The sequence below is a fragment of the Chiloscyllium plagiosum genome, unplaced genomic scaffold, assembly GCF_037043375.1.
Source record: "Chiloscyllium plagiosum isolate Xiang-an unplaced genomic scaffold, Cpla_swu_hap1 HiC_scaffold_37, whole genome shotgun sequence".
Lineage (NCBI taxonomy): Eukaryota > Metazoa > Chordata > Chondrichthyes > Orectolobiformes > Hemiscylliidae > Chiloscyllium > Chiloscyllium plagiosum.
The window spans coordinates 31,928,955-31,956,132 of record NW_028270175.1 but is presented as its reverse complement, the minus strand read 5'-3'; the positions used below and the strand labels follow the sequence as shown (position 1 = coordinate 31,956,132).

Genomic DNA, 27,178 nt, shown 5'->3' with positions numbered 1-27,178 from the left:
CGATCAAAGAGAGAAGTAAACGTTTGGCCTATTACAGAATGGGTGTGACATCATAGACAACAGCTCAACATAGCTACAATGTGGTAGTTTTACCTAAGGGCCAGTGGTTGATACAAGGTAAAATAAATTGGAGTAGTTTCATACTAATCCTAATGGGCATTGGTGCAAACTCTGCCCCAATTCCACACGGAATTTTCAGTCAGGGTTTCTACAGGGATTAAAAATGTGTTGCTGGAAAAGCGCAGCAAGTCAGGTAGCATCAAAGGAACAGGTGAATTGACATCTCGGGCATAAGCCCTTCTTCAGGAATGAGGAGGGTGTGCCAAGCAGGCTAAGATAAAAGGTAGGGAGGAGGGACTTGGGGGAGGGGTGCTGGGAATACGTTAGGTGGAAGGAGGTTAAGGTGAAGGTGATAGGCCGGAGAGGTCGGGAAGAAGATTGCAGGTCAAGAAGGTGGTGCTGAGTTTGAGGGTTGGGACTGAAAAAAGTTGAGGGGGGAGGGGAAATGAGAAAGCTGGAGAAATTTGCATTTATCCCTTGTGATTGGAGGGTTCCTAGGCGGAAGATGAGGCACTCTTCCTCCAGGCGTCGTGTTGCCATGGTCTGGCAATGGAGGAGGCCAAGGACCTGCATGACCTTGGCAGAGTGGAAGGGGGAGTTAAAGTGTTCAGCCACGGGGCGGTTGGGTTGGTTGGTGCGGGTGTCCCAGAGGTGCTGTGTGTACTGCATCCGCTGCGGCCTCCTATACATTGGGGAGACAGGCCGCCTACGTGCGGAACGTTTCAGAGAACACCTCTGGTGTTTAAGCTCTGATCTCCAGCATCTGCAGTCCTCACATTCTCCTTTCTACAGGGATTCAAAAGCACTTAGTGCAGACTGAGATTTTTTCTGAGATTGGTGCTGAAGCAGATTTGTAGAGGTCACAGGAGAAGGAGCCATATTGTCAAGCCAACCTGAACTGCGCGAGCATGATGCTCTTGTTTGTGGTGTATGAGCATTGCTGAGGTCACTATTTGGTGCCATCCCTAATTGCTTGGGAGGGTGATGATGAGCTGCTTGAAAGTCCAAAGTGATGTTAGGGAGGTAGTGCCAGGATTTTGACAATGACAATGAAGGAACAGTGATAGATACACAAGTCTGGATTGTTTATGATAGATGGGAATTTTCAGTTGGGGATGGTCCCATGCATCGACTGCTCTTGCCCTTCCAGGTTGTACAGGTCATGAATTTGAAAGGTTCTATTGAAGGAGCCTTGATGAGGTGCTGCAGTGTACCTTGCAGATGGCTCATACTGCTATGTGTATGTGCCAATGGTGGAGTATATGAATGTTGAAGCATGCCAATCAAATAAGCTACTTTGGTCTGGATGGTGTCAAGCTGCTTGAGTTTTGGTGAAGCTAGGTGAGGGGAGTTATTGGGGTGTGTGTGTGTGTGTGTGTGTGAGAAGAGGTGCGGCAGTTACTTGCTGCTGAACTCCCAGCCTCTGATCTACTTTGTAATCATAGCATTTATATGGTTGGTAAATAGTAACCAAAATGCTGACAGTTGGGAGATTCAGTGATGATAAAGCACCAATCATGGAGGGGTAGTGTCCAATTCTCCCTGTTGGAAACAGTCATTGCCTGCCACTGAAATGATGTCAACCTTACTTGCTGCTTGTCAGTCCAAACCTGAATGTTGTCCAGGTCTTGCTGCACTTGGGCACGGACTGCTTCAATATTTGAAGACTGTGCAATAATTCAACACCGTTTGCAAATCTCCCTTCTGATTTAATACAGGAGGGAACATCTGTATTGCAGCAGCCTAAGGTGTTAGGCCCTAACATGAACTCCTGAACCAGTGTCCTGGGATTGAGATGTTTGGCCTCAAACAACCACAATTATCTTCCATTGTGCTAGGTATGACTTCGACGACAGAGATTCTTCACCGCCCCCCCAAATACACATACACAAAAGGATTCCCATTGACTCCAAGTGTAGCTAGTGCTCCTTGATGCCATTCTTAGTCACATTCCATCTCACTGTCCAGGGAAGTCATTCTCACCTCACTTCTGGGGCTCAGCTCTTTAGGGAATGTAGATAGCCAGGTTGGAACAAGGTCAGGAAGTTGGCAGCTCGAGCCAAGCCCCAAACTGAGCATAAGCTAGCAGTTTATAGATACAGCCGTCAGTAATACCTTCCATCACTTTGCTGATGATCAAGAGCAGACTGCTGGGGCAGTAATTGCTAAGATTGGATTGCCTTGGTTTTTGTGGACAGACCTGCACAATTTTCTACATTGTTAGGTACAGAAGCAGAGCCTTTAGTCCAACCAGTCCATGCCAACTATAATCCCAAACTAAACTGGTCCCATCTGCCTGCACTTGGCACATATCCCTCTAAACCTTTCCTATTCATGTACTTATTCAAATATCTTTTAAATGTTTTACTGTACCTGCATCCACCACTTCCTCTCAAAGTTCATTGTGAGGTTTCAATATGACAACTGTCAATATTGCCGACGAGGACTGCAACTTTTGCAGAATCCAGTACCGTCAGCTGTTTATTGATAGTAGGTGGAGTAAACTCCAATGACTTGAAGACTGGCATCTGTGATGCAGGGTATCTATGGAGCAGGCCAAGAGGGATCATCCACTTGGTAGTTCTGTTGAAGGTGGCTGCAGATGCTTCAGCTGTGCATGACATAGATATCTTAAATGGGGGGCTTTCCTTCCAGAGCAAATCTCCAACTCGTTAAGAACAAATGCTCTCTATGTTCCTAGTCAGATGCTGCAAATGTCAAGTAACAAGATCTACAACAGGCTCATAGGAAAAAAAAAACTTGTACTGGGACAGGAACAGTATGTCTCAATTCACAATAAATGATGGACAACTTTTTTTTAAAAAATGCTTTGGTTACAAGAGTCAAGGGCTAACTTTCTCAAGCCCAGTAAAGAGTGGGTTAACATCTTTCAGGTGGTTGTGATGCTATTCTTCCCATTTTCTAAAAAAAAAATCCAGATCCTCTGCCTGAAGGCTTTGATATACTGTGACATGGCTCCACAATCTAGGCTGTCACTGTATTCAAATGTGTTGTTAGAAAGTGTGCTAATTAGGACGATCACCAATTTTTGACAGCCATAGCAACAGCAACCTAACTTAGTTTGGGGAGGCAGGGAAGGAAGTGGAGATGTGTGCCAGTCAGGGTTCAGAAAGGAGATCTATACACAACAGGAGAGATAGCCAAGGTATAAAATGAGTTTGTGTGTTTGATTCCTTACACATAGGACAGGGGTTTTATTCAATGCTTTAAAATGTCGGATCTGATGCTTATAATTGTTTACTTCACTTTAGTTTTTGATTGTCAGGCACCACACTCTAGGAAACACACAGGACAGAAATCAGACACATTTAATCAAATATAAAAGATCCAAACCTTACAATTTATATCCTTATCAAAGAAGATGCTGCCAAAGTCATTGAAGGGGATAATTAAGATTCCTCATAGGCTGAAAATTAATAAACAGGGAGGTATTTAAAAGGATGATTGCCATAAACCTTTATAAATTATGACGAGATGGAATATATTGGAGGATGCTGAAGGGTGGGCAGTTTGAGTCATAATCTTCCAACTCTCCTTCGATAATGGGTGGTGCCAAAGAATGGAGAATTGCAAATATTATACCATTGTTCAAAGTGGGTTATTGGTTTGTACTTGCTAGATTCATCCTATCAGCTAAATGTGTGCGTTTGTGTCGGGGGGGGGGTAGCAGAAGTGAGCATTTAGAAATAGCATTCGAGGATAAAATTAAAAATTGCTTTAGCATAGGTTCAATAGTTAGGGAAAGTCAGCGCAGGAAATTTGTGTTTAAGTATCAAAAACTGCACAGGTGGGGGAAGAGATGTAGCAAGTAAAATCAATACAGCCTTCATGGACTTTCAAAAGATATTTCATAACATGTCACATCACAGATTTCAAATTTGAGCCGTGTAGAATAAATGTGGCATTGGCAGAATCAGTACAAATGTTACTGAATGACAGGAAACAGAATAGTGTGACTGGTTTTCAGACCGGAGAGAGAAACAGTAGTATGGCTGCCTAGAATTCGCAATTGGATTCACACTGATGTAGCACGTTTCCATGTACTGGAAACTATATTTATTAATAAGGAGGCCCCTCTCTTTGGAGACAGTAAGGACATTTACACACATTGCGCCTGTTTCAACTCACTGAAATAACTGATCGCCATTCACTTGTTCATTTTTCAAGAGAATGCCTTGATAAGTGAAGAGTTATGTAACGTAGTCAATGATTACCCCACCGCTGATTCACACAGATCAATGGGAGCACATAGAGGATCTTAGCTCGTGTAGATGCTGATAGAACTAAATGGTTATTTCAGTAAGGCCACAACTGGAACTTCATGCTGTATTCGTTTCACCCTGAAATCAGCTGTGCTCCCATGGTTTCCAACTCTATCCTGGGAACAGTACAAAGACAGATTGATTTGGTGTGGAAGGGGAGTCAGACAGCTGCTCAGAGACACTCAGACTGAGCAGTGACCAATGCATTACCACAGCAGGCAATTTTCCCATTAACGCAGCAGGCCGGACACCTCTCTGGTTTAGTATCTCAGACAGGAGAAAAAAGAAATGGGGCTTTATCAAAGCAGAGGCTTTGTATGCTCCAAACTCTGGATTTATATATTGTTTTATAGGCACCCTCTCATATGGCTTCCCTTCAGAATGTGACAGAATTAGGATAAAATTACAAGGAAACTACAAATAACAGAAATACCAAGCTTTATATAAAAATATTTGTTTCCCCATATTTACAATATCAAAATTAGGTGAAAAGGAAAATAGCAAACATTGGCGAATACTGATTGATCATAGAATCCCTAGCGTGGAAGCAGGCCATTCAGCCCATTGAGTCTGCATCAACCCTCCAAAAAGCATCCTACCTAGACCCACCCTAACTCCACATTTCCCGTGGCTAATCCACCTATCCTGTCCATCACTGGACAATATGGGCAATTTAACAATGGCCAATTCACCTAAACTGCACATCTTTGATCTGTGGGAGGAAACTGGAGCGCCCAGAGGAAACCCAAAGCAGACATGGGGAAAATGTGCAAACTCCACACTGAGGGTGGACTTGAACTTGGGTCACTGCTGCTGTGCGGTAGCAGTGATGCAGTTGAACAATTTATTTTCCTCATCACCGTCAATCCCTCCACTTCTGAAGGTATCAAATACAATCCACTTACAGTGGCACTAACTGCCCTCCTGTACCTTACCTAACACAATGTATTTCATGTGTAAGTTTGGACAGGAAGCAACAGACTCTGCAGTTACAACAGGTATCATTTCCAACATGGATCCTATCCTTTCCAATTGATCTATAGACTGTCGAAGGGCGGTACTGTTTCACCAACTAGAAACCTGGACAGTTTGATGTTATCCAACCTTCCAGCATTTCTTACTTAGGTTCTATAATGACCTGAATTAATAGCGCCTAATTCACCCCAGCCTGGGAAATGTCCAAACTGGGAATTTTCAGGGCATCAAATCTCCCCGCATTGAGTAAATTCTAGGCCTTTAAGACTCACTTGCATTAAAAGGAAACAGAATGGGTATTACCCTAGCAATGGTCTCAAAATTCTGCACACTCAACAACTCAGTTATTACACACTCAGCAGTAATCCTCAGAAGACAACCTCGCTGCTTGAAGAAGGAAGTACATTTAAAGTGGTACCAAACAGAAAGAGTTTAATGGCTGCACTGTGTTCAGATGACAAGTTTGCAGCAGCTATTTTTCAGACGTTATGTCAATCAGATAAGCATTAATGAAAGGTAAAAGCTGCCAGTTATCAGTGACAATATCAACCTTTGCCATATCGTGCGCCTGCTCCAGACTGAGCAAAAGGTGGACTCGAGGGGGTAGGAACAGAAAAACCTTGTAAGACTCTGGGTCTGACTGCTGCGAAACCACATATTTTTGAAAGTGCAGGTTTACGAGTTCACTCAGCGGTCTCTGAACTGTCGTAAAGCAGAAGCGACTGAGAACAGACTGGCTGGATCCAGTCTGGAGCAAGGATTCCCAGAACTGGTTAAAGAGTCGAGCCTTCATTTCCAGCGGCCAATTTGTCGGAACGGGAAGGGCCAGGAACAAACGGGCGAAACCGATGTCAACAGGTTCAAGCTGGCTACAACACGTACTGCCGTCCTCCCTGGTAAAGACTGCTCTCGTGTGTAAAGTGACGGGAAAAGGTAGATGCGGCTTGAAAGCCAAGGAGAAAACATGAGGGTTTCTGCTTAGGAAGAGACAGGGTACATGGAGATCACTCAGTGGCTCGTAGTGGGTACTCCTCAGGTCAAAACAGAGATGCACAGTGTAGATTTTGTGATACTCAGGATCGACTTCCTCAGCAAAAGTCAAATGGAATTTCATCACAATAGTAGGAGCAAATCCGACATTTTGGAATTGGTTCAAGTAGTTCTGTAAGGAATCTTCTTCAAAGTCCTTCACGGTTGTGTCTCCGGCAGGACCGAGATTGGAAAAGCCTTCTTCTGGGACTGGAATGAGTTTCAGTACGGGGTGTTTTATTGGAAGAACAGAGATGGAGTGATCTGCACTCTCTGACATTAGGGATGAGAGTGATCGCGCCTTTGCCCGAATACAGTTCCCTGTCCCCGGTGCCACGATTCCTGCGAGCTTCTCGTGGGAGAGGCAGGTGAGTAAGGCATAATAGAAATGGGCATGGTCCTGAATGTCAATGTCCTGGAACTGGGCATGAACGTGCTGCAGGAGGTCTGCAAGGTCACTGAAGATGGGCTCCACGTTCTGGTGATGCAGAATGCTTTTGCACACTGACAGCACTGAGTTACCCATTCTCCAATCACCCTGCCTGCACAGGTCGGAAGCTTGAACAACATTCAGTAAAAACTGAACTGTTGTCTTTTGCAATATGGTGGGTTCCTTGGCCACTCTTGCTAGGACCTTGAGGTGCCATATGAGTTTATGAGGAGACAGTTGCTTTGGTGGGAGTTCCACAATCAGCTTGCGCAAAGCCTCCCCCAGTGAAACAGGCCATTTGGAATCCTCAAAGAGGTGCTGAATGCTGTCTATGAGATTAATCATGTGTGGAGCTAAGGTGCAATGCCTCTGGTACAGCTTAACCATATATTGAGTCAGCTCCGACATATACATTTCACTGGCATGGAAGCAACTCACAAATATGTACACGGCTTGGAAAAACGTCACAGTATGTCCTCGGCTTCCATTGGCATCCACCAGTTTGTATAAGGACACAAGGTAGTCAAAGATCTCAGCAAGTCCTCTTTCCTCCTCAGCACTGTCAAGGCACATAAGACTCACCAGGTTGAGACGAGACATCATTGTGCTGCTGTCGTTAAAAAGTGTGGGGAAAAGGCAAGCCGCCATCTTTGGCGTGAACAAAACTGGAAGATTCTCTTCCAGGTTAGAGTTAATGGGGCGGTTTTCAGGAAAGTGAAGCAAGCAGTCCATGTAGAAGAGCTTGACAGAATTGCTGAGCAGTGGATGCTGGGCCATGCAGACCAGACGCTTCAACAGGAAGTTCTCATCCTCGGCACTGAAGAGACTATCAGTGAAGCTGGCCTTCATGTGCAGCATGCTGTGCATCAAGGAGATATCCATTGTCCCAAACAAACGCAGTAACTGGGATCGGAAAATGGCTGGAGAAAGCGAGCGCACCATAAGGACCACCTGGATCAATTCGTGAAACAAAGCAGCTTGGGATACTGGAGTTAGAAGGAAGGACTCCTCCAACAGCAGAGTCACTGAAGACTTCAACTCCTTTGTCTCAATGGTCGACGGTAATGGAGTCAGATCGGTGGTTGTGGTGATGGCTAATAAATCCTGTGGCTTTTCCATCACCTTCCATTTGATTTCCTCGTTCCTTGTCAACAATTCTCGGATGGCTCCATCTGACACATCGCGCGACCCCGAGAGTGCGCGGACTGCATTTTTCAACGCTTGGATATACAGCAGCGTGTAGGCCTGGTGCAGCGGACTGACTTCCTTTTGCTGGAGGGTGTGCAGAAGTTCCAGTTTTCTTGACAGGAGCCCTGGGTGACATGTTTCAAATTCTCGAAGGCAGTCGCACGCTAGGACCCTGAGGGGCCTGAAATGTCCCCCGTATTTGCGATCATTAGTGTCACACACTGCATCAAACAGTTGGGTCATCAGATTGTTCAATATTTTCGCATTGCTGGTCAGGTGATCAGTGGCAATGACTATAGTGGTGACTGAAAGCAGCAAGTGGCATTTCAGATTGACCGACTTGGGTACAAAGGGCAGCTGTGAGTAGATGCTGAAGATTGACTCTGCTGCCTGCTCAGCCACCCGAGAGCTGGTGAACAGCCATCCTGGGAATTCCTGAATTATCCCGAGAATCTGTATCTGAAATGCAAATTCAGACAAGAAATATTACAGACCCTGAGCACCAATCATTGTACAGCTCTCTGCCACATCTTTCTTAAGATCAGGTGACTAAATTGAGAAGCCCAGATCCCACTGAACGCAATCTACGATGAGGTCACGAGAACAGATGTGAGATAAATAAAGAGTTAGTGATTAGCTGACACCAAACTTGAATTCTGAAAGGCTGTAGATTCAAAGACTGGGCAGACGCTGGCTAGCATTAATAAACTCCTGAAAGTTACACTTTGGGGATGAATGAATTGATATGGGAAGGGGGTCTGATGAGACTTAATGTCAACGCATTGAGGATACAGAGAACGACAGAAGGTAAAGTCAGCATTATCCTAATGGACCAAAGGGCTGCTCTCCCATTAGAGAGAGATGATGGATGACTGTTTAATCTGAGGGTCACTATGCCTCAGGCGAGGGGAGAGAGGTTGAGAAGGAGAGTCTTTAATGGTAACTCGGCTCATGCGGGAATTGAACCCACACGGTTATTGTTGCTCTGTATAATAAACCAGCTATCCAGACAACTAACCAACCAACCAAACCCTGGCAAGTAAACAAATATATTAAGGGCTTAGATGTGACAAATGAGAAAAAAAGATTAATTGAGTGATTCAGCTGTTTAAAATGTTTGTAAGGAATAGATGAAAGATTACTACAGGACAATGCAACCTCATTGCCTGAATTTTGCAATGGCAGCACAACTATCCCAGTATAATCTAAAGTATTTCCTTTATCATTGCCCACTGGTTTTTAAAGATTTTGATTCAGTGACCTCTGAAAGCCAATAAGGAGATTAACTCAGAACCTGATCCCTGACAGACTGCACGTTTACACTGTTAATTGGAAACAGTTTTACAGCAAAAGGAGGCATCTTCCCAATAATTCAGCTGTCACGCTGCGCAGTGAGAGCTTTACATACTTCAGGAAGATCCCAGTTTCAACACCTGGTCAGCGTTTGGGAAATCAGCATTAGCCCGGGCAATAGACAGGGGATCCAGTTGACCTCCCCTCCCCCCCCCACCCAACTGCTACCCAGATGAAAAGAACACAATGAGTGTATACAGTGGATGATGCTTTGACAGGCCTCAGCTGCGAGATTAAAACAGCCTGCTGATCTCTGGGCTGAAACGTGACAAATGGCCACTTTGTTGAGGTATCAGATTGCATCTTAAACTGTGAATTTACAAAATTAGCAGAGAAAATTAAAGCATCAAAAGTCAATCCATGCGCTCTCTCAATACAGCAATCTTTCACTAAATCAGGAAAGGAAGGCAAAGTGACAGGGTGGTGTCGTACCTTTACGTTTTCACTGATCTTCTCATCTGCCAGGACCCTCAGGAGATCGTAAACAAAGTTCTCAGTTGTTGTGCTGGCAAGAAAATGTGACGGACTGGCATAGAATGCTGCTACTTTCTGGGACCATTCAGAATTTGACACTGCCATGGCACTGGATTACTGCAAAATAGAATACATTGCAAGTTGAGCGTGTACTTGTGCCACAAACAAACCGAAATTGCTGGAAAAAAACTCAGCAGGTCTTGCTGCATCTGGGGCCAGAAAGCAAAGTTAATGTTTCGGGTCCAGTCACCTTTCTTCAGAACGACTTCAGAACTACTTTTGTGCTCCTTCTTCCCTCCCACCAAGTACTCACTTTCAACTGAAGCAGGGCTGCAAAGCTAACCATCATCACTCTGGGCTCTGATCTTTCAGGGGCACTGAGATTAACAGCAGCTCAGCAAAGGCAATTAGTAAGTGTTACAGTCATCGTGCATTTCCCCCCAGCATTGTCGAATAATACTAACTCCCCAAACATGTGCCAATAAGAGAATCACACTCAATCAGGGCTGTTCATATTTGATCATTGTGAGCCCCATGTTCTGTGTTCTTCAGTTATTTTATGGGGGGGGTAGGGCTGGAGGGCAGGTGAGAGTACATAAAGTGGAAAAGCCTCATCCACTATGGTGGTGCATACATTTCAAGGTGCTCATACCAACATACCTTGGTGCTTTCATTTAGGATTTATTTACAGAAGGGGCAACAGCACTGAAGTAACCCCTCATCACAGGGGTGCAATAATTCAAATAAGACTAAGCAGTAGATCAGAACAGTTAGGGACTAGATTGCTTGGACTCAGAAACCAGATTTCTTGAAGTTCGAGGGATTACATGGATCAAGATGGCAGCGTGAATACCATGCCGTGGCTAAAACCTAGGCCAAGGAACGTGCTACTGGAGATAGTTCACCATTGTTCAGTAGATGAGTGGTAGTTGAGAAATAAATTGTATCACACTGGGTAAACATTTAAGCTCACAGAGGGGCTTCAATCAGGCTGATGTGCCTGGTCAGTTCCCCTCCAACAAGGAGCCTCTGTGGACCAGTTTGTTGCTGAAATTGTTCACTGTCCAGTTCCAAACGAGAAGCACTGAGGGTTCTCTCTAACTGAGTAGAACAAATGGATCTTTTGAGAATGTCATGTCCAAGCTGGTTTATGTTCAGCGCTGCACAGAATAGAGCTGCTGAGTCAGCTGGCTTCAAAGAATCCCACCCATAAGGTTAACCCTTTTCCTCTCCCTTTCAGTTGAATGAACTGCCTGCACATTTTGTCCTTCTGAGAACTTATCCAAAATGTTTAACATTCACCTCGAAAAGAATTTTTGTATTTTAACAATTCCTTGTATGCGAAATGCTTTAAAAAATGTTTGAGACTTCGAGGCATTAAACTGGCAAAGAATTTTTTTTTTAATATTCATGCGACTGCTACAAGTAAAGGAACAAAACAAGCACCATCTGGTATTTAGGTGACAGAAGACTATAAATTGAGTTTAATCTCTTGGCTTATTGACCTACACCAAACAAATGGTCTTGACAGACACCCTGTCCCTGCTGTTTCACATACATCTCAAGTTTCTTTTCAGAACTTATTCACAATTGAGCTATCAGCACGGATAAGTCAATTCCAAAACTCTAAGTTCCCAACTTCAAACAGGCAAACAAAAACTAAAACACAGGCGCAGACAGTAGCAAGTGGCCTGATGTTCAGTGACAAGACTATAGGGTTTGGGGTCCTTGTGACTGGATGCACATTCTTACATGGAAAATGTTAGCAAACCCTTGTACGTAAAAATGAGGGGATCAGTTCCTGCTATCAACAACTTGAATAGAAAAAAGGAAATAGCATTTACTTAGCAGCTTTAACACCACAAGCACATTACAAAGATTGACATCAAGCTACATGTAGGGCAAGATAGAAGCCAGGCTAGTCCAACTGGTTTATTGAAATCACAAGCTATCGGAGTGCTGCCTCTTTGTTACTGCGCCTGACTAAGGGTCAGCGCTCTGAAAGCTTGTGATTTCAAATGCATCTGTTCGACTATAACCTGGCATCAAATGACTTCTGACCTTGTCTACCCCAGTCCAACACCACATCATTTTAGGGCTGGAAATGAAAAGCTTTAAAGAATGCCTTAAAAGACGAAAGGGAAACAGAGACTCATCTGGTACAAATCCCATTTATGTTCAAAGTGCAGGCAAGGAAGAAAGATGGATAACAAATTCTACAACCTGAGGACATCCTGAAGTACTTGACAATGATACTTTTAAAGTGTATTCACTGTTGCAATGTAGGAAATTGGAGTTACTGATGACCAGCGTGCAGTTGCATCAGAGGAAGGAAAATGACTGTATATTGTACAAATGTAGGCAAACTGCGAGAGCACAAAATCAGCACAGGATTGGTTGGTGAGTGGGACTGGGTTTGTAAATGAGGCTCTACATTACCATATCAACAATAACTTACAATTGTACATTGATGCATTTATTGTAATGTGGGCCCTCCATCTTGAGCGCAATGATTCTGACACAGCAATATGACAGTATTCTGTGAAAATGTATTTCTAACAGTATAATGATTATGTAAACAAGACAGACTAGTACACATCCTTCAGAAGGCAACTGGCTAAGTATTTGAAAAGGAAACATTTGCTAGGCAATTGCAATCCTTTTTAAAGAACTGACAGACACAATGGGCTAAACCTTCATGTTGAATTATAGATGAATGCTTTGTAATTAAAATTGATATAGATACATCACCAGAAAGATTAGACAAGGTAGATCAAGATGGTCATGTGCAGAGTTGATTAATACCAATCTGGCCAGATTAAGGACAGCTACAATTAGCCATAGATTAGATCTAATTATAATTACAATTTCTACTTAACTTGAAAATGGACAGACAGCATTCACTGTTAAGGAAGCAAAGCAAAAACTACACTTCAACAAGGTATGGGAGCACATGCAGCAAGGGAGTCAACAACTTCAAGGAGGGAAGAGTGCAGCTGACAATGAGAGGGGAAAAGCAGCCATTAAAGACAGTACATTTCAGACTGGAAGAAATCCCACAATGACAGCAGCACATCAGTACACTTTCTCTCACATCAGTTCTGTAAAATGAGTTGTCCAGTATCTTCTAGTTGCAATTGCCCAAAGAAGGCTTTCTTTTCAAATACTTAGCCAGGTGTCTTCTGAAGGCTACAGATTGGTCTGTCTAATTTATATATTCATTATACAGTTAGAAATACTTGCTTTTTCACAGAAGACTGTAACATTGGAGTGTCAGAATCACTGGGCTCAAGTTGTTGGGCCCACATTTCAATAAATGACTCAAAAACAGCAGCAGCAACTTGCAATTATGCATCGGTTATGTACAGTCTCATTTCAAAACCTATTCCCACTCACCTACCCAATCCCGTGGCGATCTTGTGTTCCCAGAGTTTATCTGCATTTGCACAAATTTCTCCCATTCTGAACACAAAGTCCCTTTGTGCACCATTTTGGACAAAGTAAAGGGGTAATTATGACAGGGAGAAAGTGAGGACTGCAGATGCTGGAGATCAGAGCTGAAAAATGTGTTGCTGGAAAAGTACAGGTCAGGCAGCATCAAAGGAGCAAGAGAATCGACATTTCGGGCATAAACCCTTCTTCAGGAATGAATGACAGTATATTAAAGATGAAAGACTGCTGCAACTAGAAAAAAAAATCAAGAATCATTAAACATGGACAACAACAGGTTTGAAGTTTTGCTATCACAGCTCAGAGAGGAAGAATAGCCACATGGACCAGCTTCTACACAGTATACTTATAATCAGAAGGCTTCAAAAACACTAAACCCATTGATTACTTTTCATGAAAATGCACCCTGTTACATGGGCAAGCATTTCAAACCAGAATACAGGGTCCAATAACAGCAATCAAATTAATGACCAATTATATTATTTTTAATCAGATGTTGACCAGGAGTCTATGCTTTATGCACTCCTTGACACAGCATAAAGTGTGGCACTGGGAAAGCACAGCACATCAGGCAGCATCTGATTTTGGACATAAGCCCTGCATCAGGAATTTATTTTTAAAAAAAGTCACACTAGGTTATATTCCCAACAGGTTCTTCTCATTAGCACACAAGCCCATCATGTAAAGCACATCCTCCCCCACCCCCAGTTTTAAAAAAACCCAGGCTGGACTGGAAACATTAACTGGTTTCTCTTTCCACAAACGCTACCAGACCTGCTGAGTTTCTCCAGCACTTGGTCATCATTTATGGGTCATACTGGGAAGCAACGAGTGTGTCTGCCTGGATAGGAGGCCCGGTGGGAGCAGCGGGCTGGCCTGGGTCGGGAGGGCCGAAGGAACCGGGTAGGACACCCACCACCACAATCAGGGCGACACGCTGCTGCGAGCCCGGGAAAAGCCGCGACCTTCGCTCCACGAGTCACCTGATTGCAAGCACCGTCACATGACTGTAGCGGAAGGCAGTGACGTCATTGCGGGGCACGTCCCGCCGTGCTGCTTCAACGCCATCTTTGATATGGGCGGAAGCATTTACCCCTCCCCCCCCCCCCGTTAAAGGCAGCTTCTTTTTCATAGAAAATTAACCTTCATCTCCAATCTCTGATCTAGTTGTTGCTCCTTCCTTCTGAGCAGCCCAAGCAAAATATCTATTTATTTTCTTCTCAAACTGCTGAGAGATATTACACACTCTAGAGCAGGTGGGTTTTGAACCCAGGCTCAGAAGTAAGAACTTTACCACTGCATCACAAGAGCCTTTTCTGTTTAGTTTCTAACATTAGAGTGAGGGTGGCGATTTTACATAAATGCTCACAGGTCCCACTTAATAGTTTTCTATAATTTAACAGGTCTATAATGATAAATTGTAATCTCTGTGAAATTTTAAATTTCCATCACCAATTTTACAGTAAGTAAAATTCACTTTCAAATGAGTGGTAAAAGTGGTCACAACTGGTGTATTCATAAGCCTTTCAATTTCAGAGCAGGAGGAGGCCATCACAGAGTCATCGAGATGTACAGCATGGAAAAAGTCTCTTTAGTCCAACTCATCCATGCCAACCAGATATCCCAACCCAATCTAGTCCCACCTGCCAGTACCCATCACCCTCCAAACCCTTCCTATTCATATACCCATACAGATGCATTTTAACTGTTGCAATTGTACTGGCCTTCACCACTTCCTCTGGCAGCTCATTCCATAGACGTACCACCCTCTGAGTGAAAAAGCTGCCCCTTGGGTCTCTTTTATATCTTTCCCCTCTCATCCTGAACCTATGCCCTCTAGTTCTGGACTCCACCACCCCAGGGAAAACACTTTGTCTATTTATCCTATCCATGCCCCTTATGATTTTGTAAACCTCTATAAGATCACCCCTCAGCCTCCACGCTCCAGGGAAAACAGTCCCAGCCTATTCAGCCTCTCCCTTTAGCTCAAATCCTCCAAGCCAGGCAACATCCTTTTGATGTTTTATGCTATGTTGTATCACCCCTGGATTTTGAAATCATGTTTGTACATTAAGGTCTAGGGCATTTATATATATCAGGAAAGGAGAGTGTGGTGATTGGAACATGGTCATCCAAGTTTAGAATATCAGTCCTGATGAAGGGTCTTGGCCCAAAACGTTGACTTTCCTGTTCCTCATATGCTGTCTGACCTGCTTTTCCAGCTCCACATCTATTAACTTTGGTTTTCAGCATCTGCAGTCCTTACTATCTCCTATAGAATATAAGTTCCCTGACTGGGGCTGTAAACCTGGTCCAATCAGGGAGCCCTGGTTGACAGACATAACCAGAATGTTCATCCTGGCCAAACTGGCGATTAACAGGTCCAGGCAGCGGGCCGTGGAGGGGGTCGTTAGGGCCGACTGCCTGCCCCTCTTCCGCGGTTACGTTAGAGCCCGGGTGTCCTTGGAGAAGGAGCATGCGGTGTCGACCAACACCCTGGAGTTGTTCAGGGAGAGGTGGGCGCCGCAGGGAGTGGAGTGCATCATTTCTCCCTCCAACTCTATTTTGATTTAGTCCCTACCCTCCCCTTCACTGTTTTGATCACACAGCACTGCCCTTTGATGCGAAGGGCAGTGTTTGTCACTGGCCACCCGGGTGTTTTTCTATCTTCCTGGTGGTGGAAATTGAATAAAGATTGGTGCACTTTGTGTCTTTCACTGTGTCTCACACCTGCACACACACACACCATGGGTGCTGGGGGAAAAAATAAGCACTACCGCACTTAGGTGGTAGTGTGGGGGAGAAAAAAAAAAAAAAAATAAATAAACAGGAGTGTCAACATGATGTTCTGGCTTAGTTGGTTAAAGTACTAGCTCGGTAAACAGTGAAATTTGGGGTTCAAATCCTAGCTGTGCCTACACATAAAAAAAAAGAGAAACAGGAGATTCAGTGTTTGTCACTGGCCACCCGGGTGTTTTTCTATCTTCCTGGTGGTGGAAATTGAATAAAGATTGGTGCACTTTGTGTCTTTCACTGTGTCTCACACCTGCACACACACACACCATGGGTGCTGGGGGAAAAAATAAGCACTACCGCACTTAGGTGGTAGTGTGGGGGTTAAAGGGGAAAAAAAAAGAAGGAAAAAAAAAGAGAAAAAAAAAGAAAAAAAAAAGAAAAAAAAAATATAATTCAGAGGAAGGGCAGTACTTGTCAATAAAAAAAAAGAAACAGGAGATTTGGCGACTTGGGTGTTTTCCCTTTAAAAAAAAAAATAACCAGAATGTTCATCCTGGCCAAACTGGCGATTAACAGGTCCAGGCAGCGGGCCGTGGAGGGGGTCGTTAGGGCCGACTGCCTGCCCCTCTTCCGCGGTTACGTTAGAGCCCGGGTGTCCTTGGAGAAGGAGCATGCGGTGTCGACCAACACCCTGGAGTTGTTCAGGGAGAGGTGGGCGCCGCAGGGAGTGGAGTGCATCATTTCTCCCTCCAACTCTATTTTGATTTAGTCCCTACCCTCCCCTTCACTGTTTTGATCACACAGCACTGCCCTCTGATGTGAAGGGCAGTGTTTGTCACTGGCCACCCGGGTGTTTTCCTCTCTTCCGGGTGGTGGAAATTGAATAAAGATTGGTGCACTTTGTGTCTTTCACTGTGTCTCACACCTGCACACACACACCATGGGTGCTGGGGAAAAATAAGCACTACCGCAGTTAGGCGGTAGTGTGGGGGTTAAATTTAATAAAAGGAAAATAAACAGAAGTGTTCAACTGCTTGTTCTGAAAAAAAAATAACCAGAATGTTGCGGAGTGGGGTGGGCAGGTCTGAAGACCTCCTAGTGGATCTGCTCCTGGACCTGGCCAAACTGGCCATAAAGAGGTCCAGGCATCGGGCAGTGGAGGGGGTCGTTAGGGCCGACTGCCTGCCCTTCTTCCGCGGTTACGTTAGAGCTCGGGTGTCTCTGGAGAAGGAGCACGCGGTGTCCACCAACACCCTGGACTTGTTCAGGGAGAGGTGAGCGCCGCAGGAAGTGGAGTGCATTATTTCCCCTTCCAACTCTATTTTGATTTAGTCCCTACCCTCCCCTTCACTGTTTTGATCACACAGCACTGCCCTCTGATGTGAAGGGCAGTGTTTGTCACTGGCCACCCGGGTGTTTTCCTATCTTCCTGGTGGTGGAAATTGAATAAAGATTCGTGCACTTTGTGTCTTCCACTGTGTCTCACACCTGCACACACACACCATGGGTGCTGGGGATAAAATAAGCACTACCGCACTTAGGTGGTAGTGAGGGGGTTAAATAAAAAAAAATAAACAGGAGTGTCCTACCGCAGCAAAAAAAAATAACCAGAATGTTCATCCTGGCCAAACTGGCCATTAACAGGTCCAGGCAGCGGGCCGTGGAGGGGGTCGTTAGGGCCGACTGCCTGCCCCTCTTCCGCGGTTACGTTAGAGCCCGGGTGACCTTGGAGAAGGAGCACGCGGTGTCCACCAACACCCTGGAGTTGTTCAGGGAGAGGTGGGCGCCGCAGGGAGTGGAGTGCATCATTTCTCCCTCCAACTCTATTTTGATTTAGTCCCTACCCTCCCCCTCACTGTTTTTGATCACACAGCACTGCCCTTTGATGTGAAGGGCAGTGTTTGTCACTGGCCACCCGGGTGTTTTCCTATCTTCCTGGTGGTGGAATTTGAATAAAGATTTGTGCACTTTGTGTCTTTCACTGTGTCTCACACCTGCACACACACACCATGGGTGCTGGGGAAAAAATAAGCACTACCGCACTTAGGTGGTAGTGTGGGGGATAAAATAAAAAAAAAGGAAAAAAAAAAAACCAGAATGTTCATAGCAGGCAGGGCAGCGGTAGATGTCCAGTACATGGCCACCGCCATCCGACGCCTTAAAACGGCGGTGCTCGGACCCGACGTAGTGCACCAGTTGGACGATGCTCAGGTGTGCGGTGGAATCCCGTCCGCGCTCACCCCAGCCCGGATGGAATTTCACATTGGCCCCAAGGTCCCGTACTTCCCGCGGGAGCCTGTGCCCCACAACCTGAGCCGCCTCCGAAATTTTAATTTTGTCTCATTTAGGGATATAAAAAGGAAAGCCCTGTATAGACTGCTGCTGCACACCATCCACCTCTTCTCCCTCATCCACCTCCGGACACGCCTTGGCATGCCCATTTGCCACCGGGCGGTGGGGATCCCCAGTGGAGGGCTCTCTACGCAGGAGTCCTCCCCCTTTCTCTCGGGGATCTGGGGTGGAGGGTGCTGCACGCAGCAGTCCCCTGCAACCGCAGATTGCGGTGGTTCACGGACTCCCAGCTCAACTGCTTGTTCTGTGGCGCTGTGGAGTCCGTGGACCATATATATATTGGGTGTGGGCGTTTGCACTCCCTTTTTGATTTCCTTAAAAACCTTCTCCTCTGTTTCTGGCTGCACTTCAGTCCCACGCTCCTGATCTTTGGGCACCCAGTACGGAGGAAGGAGGGCAGGTCTGAAGACCTCCTCGTGGGTCTGCTCCTGGGCCTGGCCAAACTGGCCATCAACAGGTCGAGGCAGCGGGCCGTGGAGGGGGTCGTTAGGGCCGACTGCCTGCCCCTCTTCAGCGGTTACGTTAGAGCCCGGGTGTCCTTGGAGAAGGAGCACGTGGTGTCGACCAACACCCTGGAGTTGTTCAGGGAGAGGTGGGCACCGCAGGGAGTGGAGTGCATCATTTCTCCCTCCAACTCTATTTTGATTTAGTCCCTACCCTCCCCTTCACTGTTTTGATCACACAGCACTGCCCTTTGATGTGAAGGGCAGTGTTTGTCACTGGCCACCCGGGTGTTTTCCTCTCTTCCGGGTGGTGGAAATTGAATAAAGATTCGTGCACTTTGTGTCTTTCACTGTGTCTCACACCTGCACACACACACCATGGGTGCTGGGGAAAAATAAGCACTACCGCAGTTAGGCGGTAGTGTGGGGGTTAAATTTAATAAAAGGAAAATAAACAGAAGTGTTCAACTGCTTGTTCTGAAAAAAAAATAACCAGAATGTTGCGGAGGGGGGTGGGCAGGTCTGAAGACCTCCTAGTGGATCTGCTCCTGGACCTGGCCAAACTGGCCATAAAGAGGTCCAGGCATCGGGCAGTGGAGGGGGTCGTTAGGGCCGACTGCCTGCCCCTCTTCCGCGGTTACGTTAGAGCTCGGGTGTCTCTGGAGAAGGAGCACGCGGTGTCCACCAACACCCTGGACTTGTTCAGGGAGAGGTGAGCGCCGCAGGAAGTGGAGTGCATTATTTCCCCTTCCAACTCTATTTTGATTTAATCCCTGCCCTGCCCTTCACTGTTCGATCACGCAGCATTGCCCTTTGATGAGAAGGGCAGTGTTTGTCACTGGCCACTCGGGTGTTTCTTTGCTTCCTGGTGATGGAATATAAATAAAGATTTACAAACTTGTTATTCTTTGTTGTGCCCGACACCTACACACACACACAACAAAAAGAAAAGAAAAAAAGGGAAAAGAAAAAAAAGAAACAAGAAAATAAACAAGAGCGTCAGTAGTCCTGTTCACTACGAGCTCTGAGCTATCTGGGTCTGTGTCATGTACTCTGCACGTGTAAATAAAGAGTGACTTGGTGACGGGATACTGGCCTTCATGGAGCTACTTCAGTAAAGGTGCTAATACTGATCCCTGGGAACACCAGTACTAAGAGGAGAAAGTGAGGACTGCAGATGCTGGAGATCAGAGCTGAAAATGTGTTGCTGGAAAAGCGCAGCAGGTCAGGCAGCATCCAAGGAGCAGGAGAATCGACGTTTCGGGCATAGGCCCTTCTTCAGGAATGAGGAAAGTGTGTCCAGCAGGCTAAGATAAAATGTAGGGAGGAGGGACTTGGGGGAGGGACGTTGGAATTGCGATAGGTGGAGGGAGGTCAAGGTGAGGGTGATAGGCCGGAGTGGGGTGGGGGCGGAGAGGTCAGGAAGAAGATTGCAGGTTAGGAAGGCGGTGTTGAGTTTGAGGGATTTGACTGAGACGAGGTGGGGGGAGGGGAAATGAGGAAACTGGAGAAATCTGAGTTCATCCCTTGTGGTTGGAGGTTTCCTACGCAGAAGGTGAGGCGCTCTTCCTCCAACCGTTGTGTTGCTATGGTCTGGCGATGGAGGAGTCCAAGGACCTGCATGTCCTTGGTGGAGTGGGAGGGGGAGTTGAAGTGTTGAGCCACGGGGCGGTTGGGTTGGTTGGTCCGGGTGTCCGAGAGGTGTTCTCTGAAACGTTCCGCAAGTAGGCGGCCTGTCTCCCCAATATAGTGGAGGCCACATCGGGTGCAGCGGATGCAATAGATGATGTGTGTGGAGGTGCAGTTGAATTTATGGCGGATATGGAAGTGTCCCTTGGGGCCTTGGAGGGAAGTAAGGGGGGAGGTGTGGGCGCAAGTTTTGCATTTCTTGCGGTTGCAGGGGAAGGTGCCGGGAGTGGAGGTTGGGTTGGTGGGGGGTGTGGACCTGACGAGGGAGTGACGGAGGGAGTGGTCTTTTCGGAACGCTGATAAGGGAGGGGAGGGAAATATATCCCTGGTGGTGGGGTCCGTTTGGAGGTGGCGGAAATGACGGCGGATGATACATTGTACATTGAGGTTGGTGGGGTGGTAGGTGAGGACCAGTGGGGTTCTGTCCTGGTGGCGGTTGGAAGGGCGGGGCTCAAGGGCGGAGGAGCGGGAAGTGGAAGAGATGCGGTGGAGGGCATCGTCGACTACGTCTGGCGGGAAATTGCGGTCCTTGAAGAAGGAGGCCATCTGGGTTGTACGGTTTTGGAACTGGTCCTCCTGGGAGCAGATGCGGCGGAGACGAAGGAACTGGGAATATGGGATTCCCGTGTCGATTCGGTCACCCTTTCCATTTCTATCTCGGGTGACCGAATCAACATGGACATTTACTATAAACCGACCGACTCCCACAGCTACCTAGACTACACCTCCTCCCACCCTGTCCCCTGTAAAAACGCCATCCCATATTCCCAGTTCCTTTGTCTCCGCCACATCTGGTCCCAGGAGGACCAGTTCCAAAACCGTACAACCCAGATGGCCTCCTTCTTCAAGGACCGCAATTTCCCCCCAGACGTAGTCGACGATGCCCTCCACCGCATCTCTTCCACTTCCCGCTCCTCTGCCCTTGAGCCCCACCCCTCCAACCGCCACCAGGACAGAACCCCACTGGTCCTCACCTACCACCCCACCAACCTCCATGTACAACGTATCAATCGCCGTCATTTCCGCCACCTCCAAACGGACCCCACCACCAGGGATATATTTCCCTCCCCTCCCCTATCAGCATTCCAAAAAGACCACTCCCTCCGTCACTCCCTTGTCAGGTCCACACCCCCCACCAACCCAACCTCCACTCCCGGCACCTTCCCCTGCAACTGCAAGAAATGCAAAACTTGCGCCCACACTTCCCCCCTTACTTCCCTCCAAGGCCCCAAGGGATCCTTCCATATCCGCCACAAATTCACCTGCACCTCCACACACATCATCTATTGCATCTGCTGCACCCGATGTGGCCTCCTCTATATTGGGGAGACAGGCCGCCTACTTGCGGAACATTTCAGAGAACACCTCTGGGACACCCGCACCAATCAACCCAACTACCCCATAGCCCAACACTTCAACTCCCCCTCCCACTCCACCAAGGACATGCAGGTCCTTGGACTCCTCCATCGCCAGACCATGGCAACACGACGGTTGGAGGAAGAGTGCCTCATCTTCTGCCTGGGAACCCTCCAACCACAAGGGATGAACTCAGATTTCTCCAGTTTCCTCATTTCCCCTCCCCCCACCTCGTCTCAGTCAAATCCCTCGAACTCAGCACCGCCTTCCTAACCTGCAATCTTCTTCCTGACCTCTCCGCCCCCACCCCACTCCGGCCTATCATCCTCACCTTGACCTCCCTCCACCTATCGCAATTCCAACGCCCCTCCCCCAAGTCCCTCCTCCCTACCTTTTATCTTAGCCTGCTGGACACACTTTCCTCATTCCTGAAGAAGGGCTTATGCCCGAAACGTCGATTCTCCTGTTCCTTGGATGCTGCCTGACCTGCTGCGCTTTTCCAGCAACACATTTTCAACTCTAGTACTAAACCTTTATTTCACTGTTATGTGCTGTTTCCTATCACTCAGCCAATTTTATCTCGCTCTTGCTGCTTTGGCTTTAATTCCATGAGAAATAGGTTTGCTCACCAGTCTGCTGTGTGGCACTGTACCAAATTCTTTCTAGACTACCATGTGCACAACATCAATAGGATTGACTTAATCCTGAAAACATTCCAGCGAGTTAATTAAACACAATTTGCCATTAAGAAAAATCAAGCTGTCTCTCCCTAATTAACCTGCACTTGTGCATGTGACTGTTAATTTTCTCCCTCATTATTGTTTCCAGAGGTTTCCCAACCTCCTAGTCTGTAGTTGCTTGACTTTTTTTGAACAAGACGGTAACAATTTAAATTCTCCAGACCTTTGGCATCAATCCTCAATCTAAGGAGGACTGAATAATTGTTGCCAGTGCCTCTGCAATTTCCGTTTTCAATTCCCTCAGTAGCTTTAATGCATCTCATCCAGTCCTGGTGTCTTGTCAACTTTAAGTACAGATAGTCTGTACAACACCTCCATAATTTAAACCCTCATAGTGACTTAATTTCTTCCTATGGGACCATGGCCTATGGTGAATTGTAGGGAAAGGTGAAAAACATTTGTTTAATCCTTCAGCCTTGCCCTATACCTTCATATATAAAACCTTTTTAAGCCCTCATTATATAGTCCATACTTTTTTGCACATCTCTGTAACTTCCTTGCAGATTTGTTCATCTACATCCTTCCCACTGGTTTGTGACCTTTAGACTTAGCTCATGAAGTATTTTACATACTATGTCCTGGTGGAATCCTCTATCGTGTCCTCTGTCTTGACATACTTTTTTTGTATTACTTCATGTCTGTCTGAAAAAAGATCACTGGACCTGAAACATTAACTCTTTTTTTTCTCCACAGATACTGCTAGGTCTGCTGTATTTTTCTAGTAATTTATGTTTTTGATTCATATCTGTCAGTACATTGAATTTTAAAACCTTTGGTTGTATTTGCAAAATATATCTTGGTTTGAGACTCACTCAACTTCTAGAATTTCTTCCAGCCCTATGTTGAAACCCTTGAGTAAGTTTCTTTACTCCTGCATTACATTTATTTGGTCTGTTGATGTTCTGCCATCCTGTAACCTTTCAGCTCCTTGACCTATTTCGATTCAATATTTGCCACCTTTCTCCTTGTCTTCAAACTTATTCTCCAGATTATTATCTCACCCTGAAGCTCCATGGCAATGTTGTGTTGTTATCCCACTGCTGCAAAGAATCTCATTTTCTTTACCTGAATGTTGCCTCCAGGCCAGCATCTTACTGGTTCCTAGAGACTGGTGAAATACAGATGCTTATAATGGTGGCTTGTTACAATACTGAATGTTGACCATACCACAGAATCTCTGTCCGAAGATTTTTTTTCATTTTCCACTCTGGTGTTTCATACTCTGTAACAATTTATTTGGTGAAATATGTGATGCAATGATTTATATATCTTGTCCCCTCTGTACACTGACTGTGCATCTTTACTCTAACCATGGAAGAGCAAGGCAGTAATTTTTCCACCCTATATAAGACATTCTGAGAATACAGGTGTGAGGTAGCTTTCACGTTTGTGGCTGCTTGGGGGGAGCTGGATGAAATCCATGCAGAAGATTAGCTCTTGCTTTCAATGCAACGATTCCAACTTGAAAATGGGCACGTTTAGACATTTTGTTGGGGTCAGCTGTGACTGTTTTCATTCTCAGTCAAAATAGCTGGTTAATATTCACTGTCTTGACCAATAAATGAAGAATGGCCAACCGTATGCAATAATGGAAGGTTTTTATGTAGCAGTATTCTCATGGTTATAGGTAGGTAAGAGAGAAAACTGAGCCAACACGACTGCCTTCTTTGGCTCAATAGCAAAACTTCTGCCCCTTAATTAGAAGGGTTTGCATTTGTACTATACTTCAGAGTCTTGTACTCACAATCTTGGGTAATTCTTCAGTACAGCACTCAGACTGTGTGTCTTTTTCATTACATGAATGAGTGGCTCATCATTGTATTTACACACAAACTATGGGTTGGAATCAGAATACTTGAATTAGTTTGACATGATTTGGATATGTCAATGTTGGACTGGGGTGGACAAAGTCAGAAGTCTCACAATACCAGGTTATAGTCCAACAAGTTCATTTAAAATCACAAGCTTTTGGAGCACTGCTCTTTTGTCGGGTGAAGTGTGACATTTGATATGTGCATTACTGTTTCAAATTAGTTTGCAGTTCAAGGACTATCCAGACAAATATCAACTCCATCCTGACATACAATTACAATTTAATTGATAACTTGTCTTTGGTGTCCCAGTGCCTCAGTTAGGTTGTAGATAAGTGATGTTTGGTGTAGTGGTCAGAAACGGCTCAATCTTTATCTTTGGTCTGTACTGAGTTAACCAAATCATAACTGATACAGTTTTCACTCAAATCTATACTTAAGCCCTGTTTATCATTTCATGAAAAACCACTCGGGTCTTTGTTTAGTGGGCACTGAAGCCATTTGGGGTACGACTACGTCAAATTCAACCTGGAAACTTCTGTTTATTAATCCAATGGATTAATAATACACTGGCTAAGGCTTTTAATTAAAATGTTTGAACAGAAAGGAAGAGAAACAATACATGTTGGCAATAATTGGAAGTGTAACTCAGTTCCCCCAGGGATTATGATGATGAAACTTTGAATATAATTCAGAAAGAAATGCAGATGAATATAAACAAGTTTTAAGAACCAGCTATGTTCATATATATCCCTCCCTACACTGACACCATTTAAACAGAGTCAAGGTCACACTAATTAAATCAGTGCGTGTTGAACCTCTCCCTTTCACTGCCCTTTGGTTCTCAATTCTGAAACAATATCTTCCAAGCAGTAATTTTACAGATATCGTTATTGTGAGGACAGCAGTGAACCATCCCATTATTGTCCTCCCGCCAACTACATCACTCAGATCATTGAAGGGAAGACTTTCTTAATCCCTTCTTTGTGTGTTATTCCCTTGGGGAAATACTGACTTTGGTGCAGTGTTTCCGTGAAATTGGAACTATATGTTGCTGCTAAATGTTGATGAACTTTGTCAAGTATTCGGATGTTTTGTTCAAAAATAGCAGCAGAACAACAATAAACAACTCTTGCCCTAGACTCAGTTGGCAGTGTCCTGCCACCTGAATTCAAAGGAAGTGAGTTCAAGTCCAATATTAGGACGCATTATCACAGTTGTTTTCCTGAGGCCCTGTTACTCTTTTGGAAGATCTGCCCTTCAAAGGAAATATTTAACCGAATTGAAGTTTTCTCTAATGAGTCAAATGTTGAAAATTTCTTGGTCCTTTTGGAAATAGAATAGGGAATTTCCCTGGAGTCTTGCCCAGAAATGCTCTTTCAATCAACACTATTAGGAAGTGGATTGAAGTTCTGTTCTTATATAAAATAAATCAAAGGAAGAGTCATCTACTTACCAGAGCTGAAAATGTGTTGCTGGAAAAGCGCAGCAGGTCAGGCAGCATCCAGGGAACAGGAGAATCGACGTTTCGGGCATAAGCCCTTCTTCAGGAATAAGGAAAGTTTGTCCAGCAGGCTAAGATAAAAGGTAGGGAGGAGGGACTTGGGGGAGGGACGTCGGAAATGCGATAGGTGGAAGGAGGTCAAGGTGAGGGTGACAGGCCGGAGTGGGGTGGGGGCGGAGAGGTCAGGAAGAAGATTGCAGGTTAGGAAGGCGGTGCTGAGTTCGAGGGATTTGACTGAGACAAGGCGGGGGGAGGGGAAATGAGGAAACTGGAGAAATCTGAGTTCATCCCTTTGGTTGGAGGGTTCCTAGGCGGAAGATGAGGCACTCTTCCTCCAACCGTCGTGTTGCTATGGTCTGGCGATGGAGGAGTCCAAGGACCTGCATGTCCTTGGTGGAGTGGGAGGGGGGAGTTAAAGTGTTGAGCCACGGGGTGGTTGGGTTGGTTGGTCAGGGTGTCCGAGAGGTGTTCTCTGAAACGTTCCACAAGTAGGCGGCCTGTCTCCCCAATATAGAGGAGGCCACATCGGGTGCAGCGGATGCAATAAATGATGTGTGTGGAGGTGCAGGTGAATTTCTGGCGGATATGGAAGTATCCCTTGGGGCCTTGGAGGGAAGTAAGGGGGGAGGTGTGGGCGCAAGTTTTGCATTTCTTGCGGTTGCAGGGGAAGGTGCTGGGAGTGGAGGTTGGATTGGTGGGGGGTGTGGACCTGACGAGGGAGTGACGGAGGGAGTGGTCTTTTCGGAACACTGATAGGGGAGGGGAGGGAAATATATCCCTGGTGGTGGGGTCCGTTTGGAGGTGGCAGAAATGACGGCGGATGATACTCTGTACATGGAGGTTGGTGGGGTGGTAGGTGAGGACCAGCGGAGTTCTGTCCTGGTGGCGGTTGGAGGGGTGGGGCTCAAGGCCCTGAAGAAGGGCTTATGCCTGAAACGTCGATTCTCCTGTTCCCTGGATGCTGCTGACCTGCTGCGCTTTTCCAGCAACACATTTTCAGCTCTGATCTCCAGCATCTGCAGTCCTCACTTTCTCATCTACTTACCACCCTAGCCCAATTTTTGATAGGATATCAAGATCAGTGATATCCAGTCTCTTATCCAATCAAGGTGATTGCTTCATTTTAGTTTGTTTGATGTTCTTTGCTGGTTGTATGACCTTGCAGTGTGATCACTTAAAGGGGCTGTTTCAACCCTCCCTGGGAACAGCCTAGGTCAACTTCTTGAATGATAGACTTAGGAGCAGAACCGCCACTGAAATCACATTTGCCTGCCGTTCCATTTCTGACAAAAACATCCTGTTCCA

General features: G+C 45.8%; 1 protein-coding gene across 7 annotated transcripts; it reads right to left on the bottom strand.

The window, feature by feature from the left end:
* Positions 1-3,373: 3,373 nt before the first annotated feature.
* Positions 3,374-14,225, bottom strand: ap5b1 (adaptor related protein complex 5 subunit beta 1). 7 transcript variants are annotated; one of them, XM_087980569.1, is made up of 4 exons: positions 14,017-14,125; positions 13,189-13,476; positions 9,751-9,909; positions 3,374-8,424 (listed from the first exon to the last, which is right to left on the bottom strand). In XM_087980569.1, exons 3-4 carry the CDS (start codon positions 9,895-9,897, stop codon positions 5,791-5,793), a joined length of 2,781 nt encoding a protein of 926 aa, XP_087836695.1. In that variant the 5' UTR covers positions 9,898-9,909; positions 13,189-13,476; positions 14,017-14,125; the 3' UTR covers positions 3,374-5,790. The 7 variants fall into 7 exon arrangements, with proteins under 7 accessions (XP_087836695.1, XP_043531548.2, XP_043531547.2 ...); XM_043675613.2 differs by lacking the exons at positions 13,189-13,476; positions 14,017-14,125 and adding an exon at positions 14,159-14,225; XM_043675612.2 differs by lacking the exon at positions 13,189-13,476 and having other exon boundaries at positions 14,061-14,183.
* Between the last annotated feature and the right edge of the window lie 12,953 nt (positions 14,226-27,178).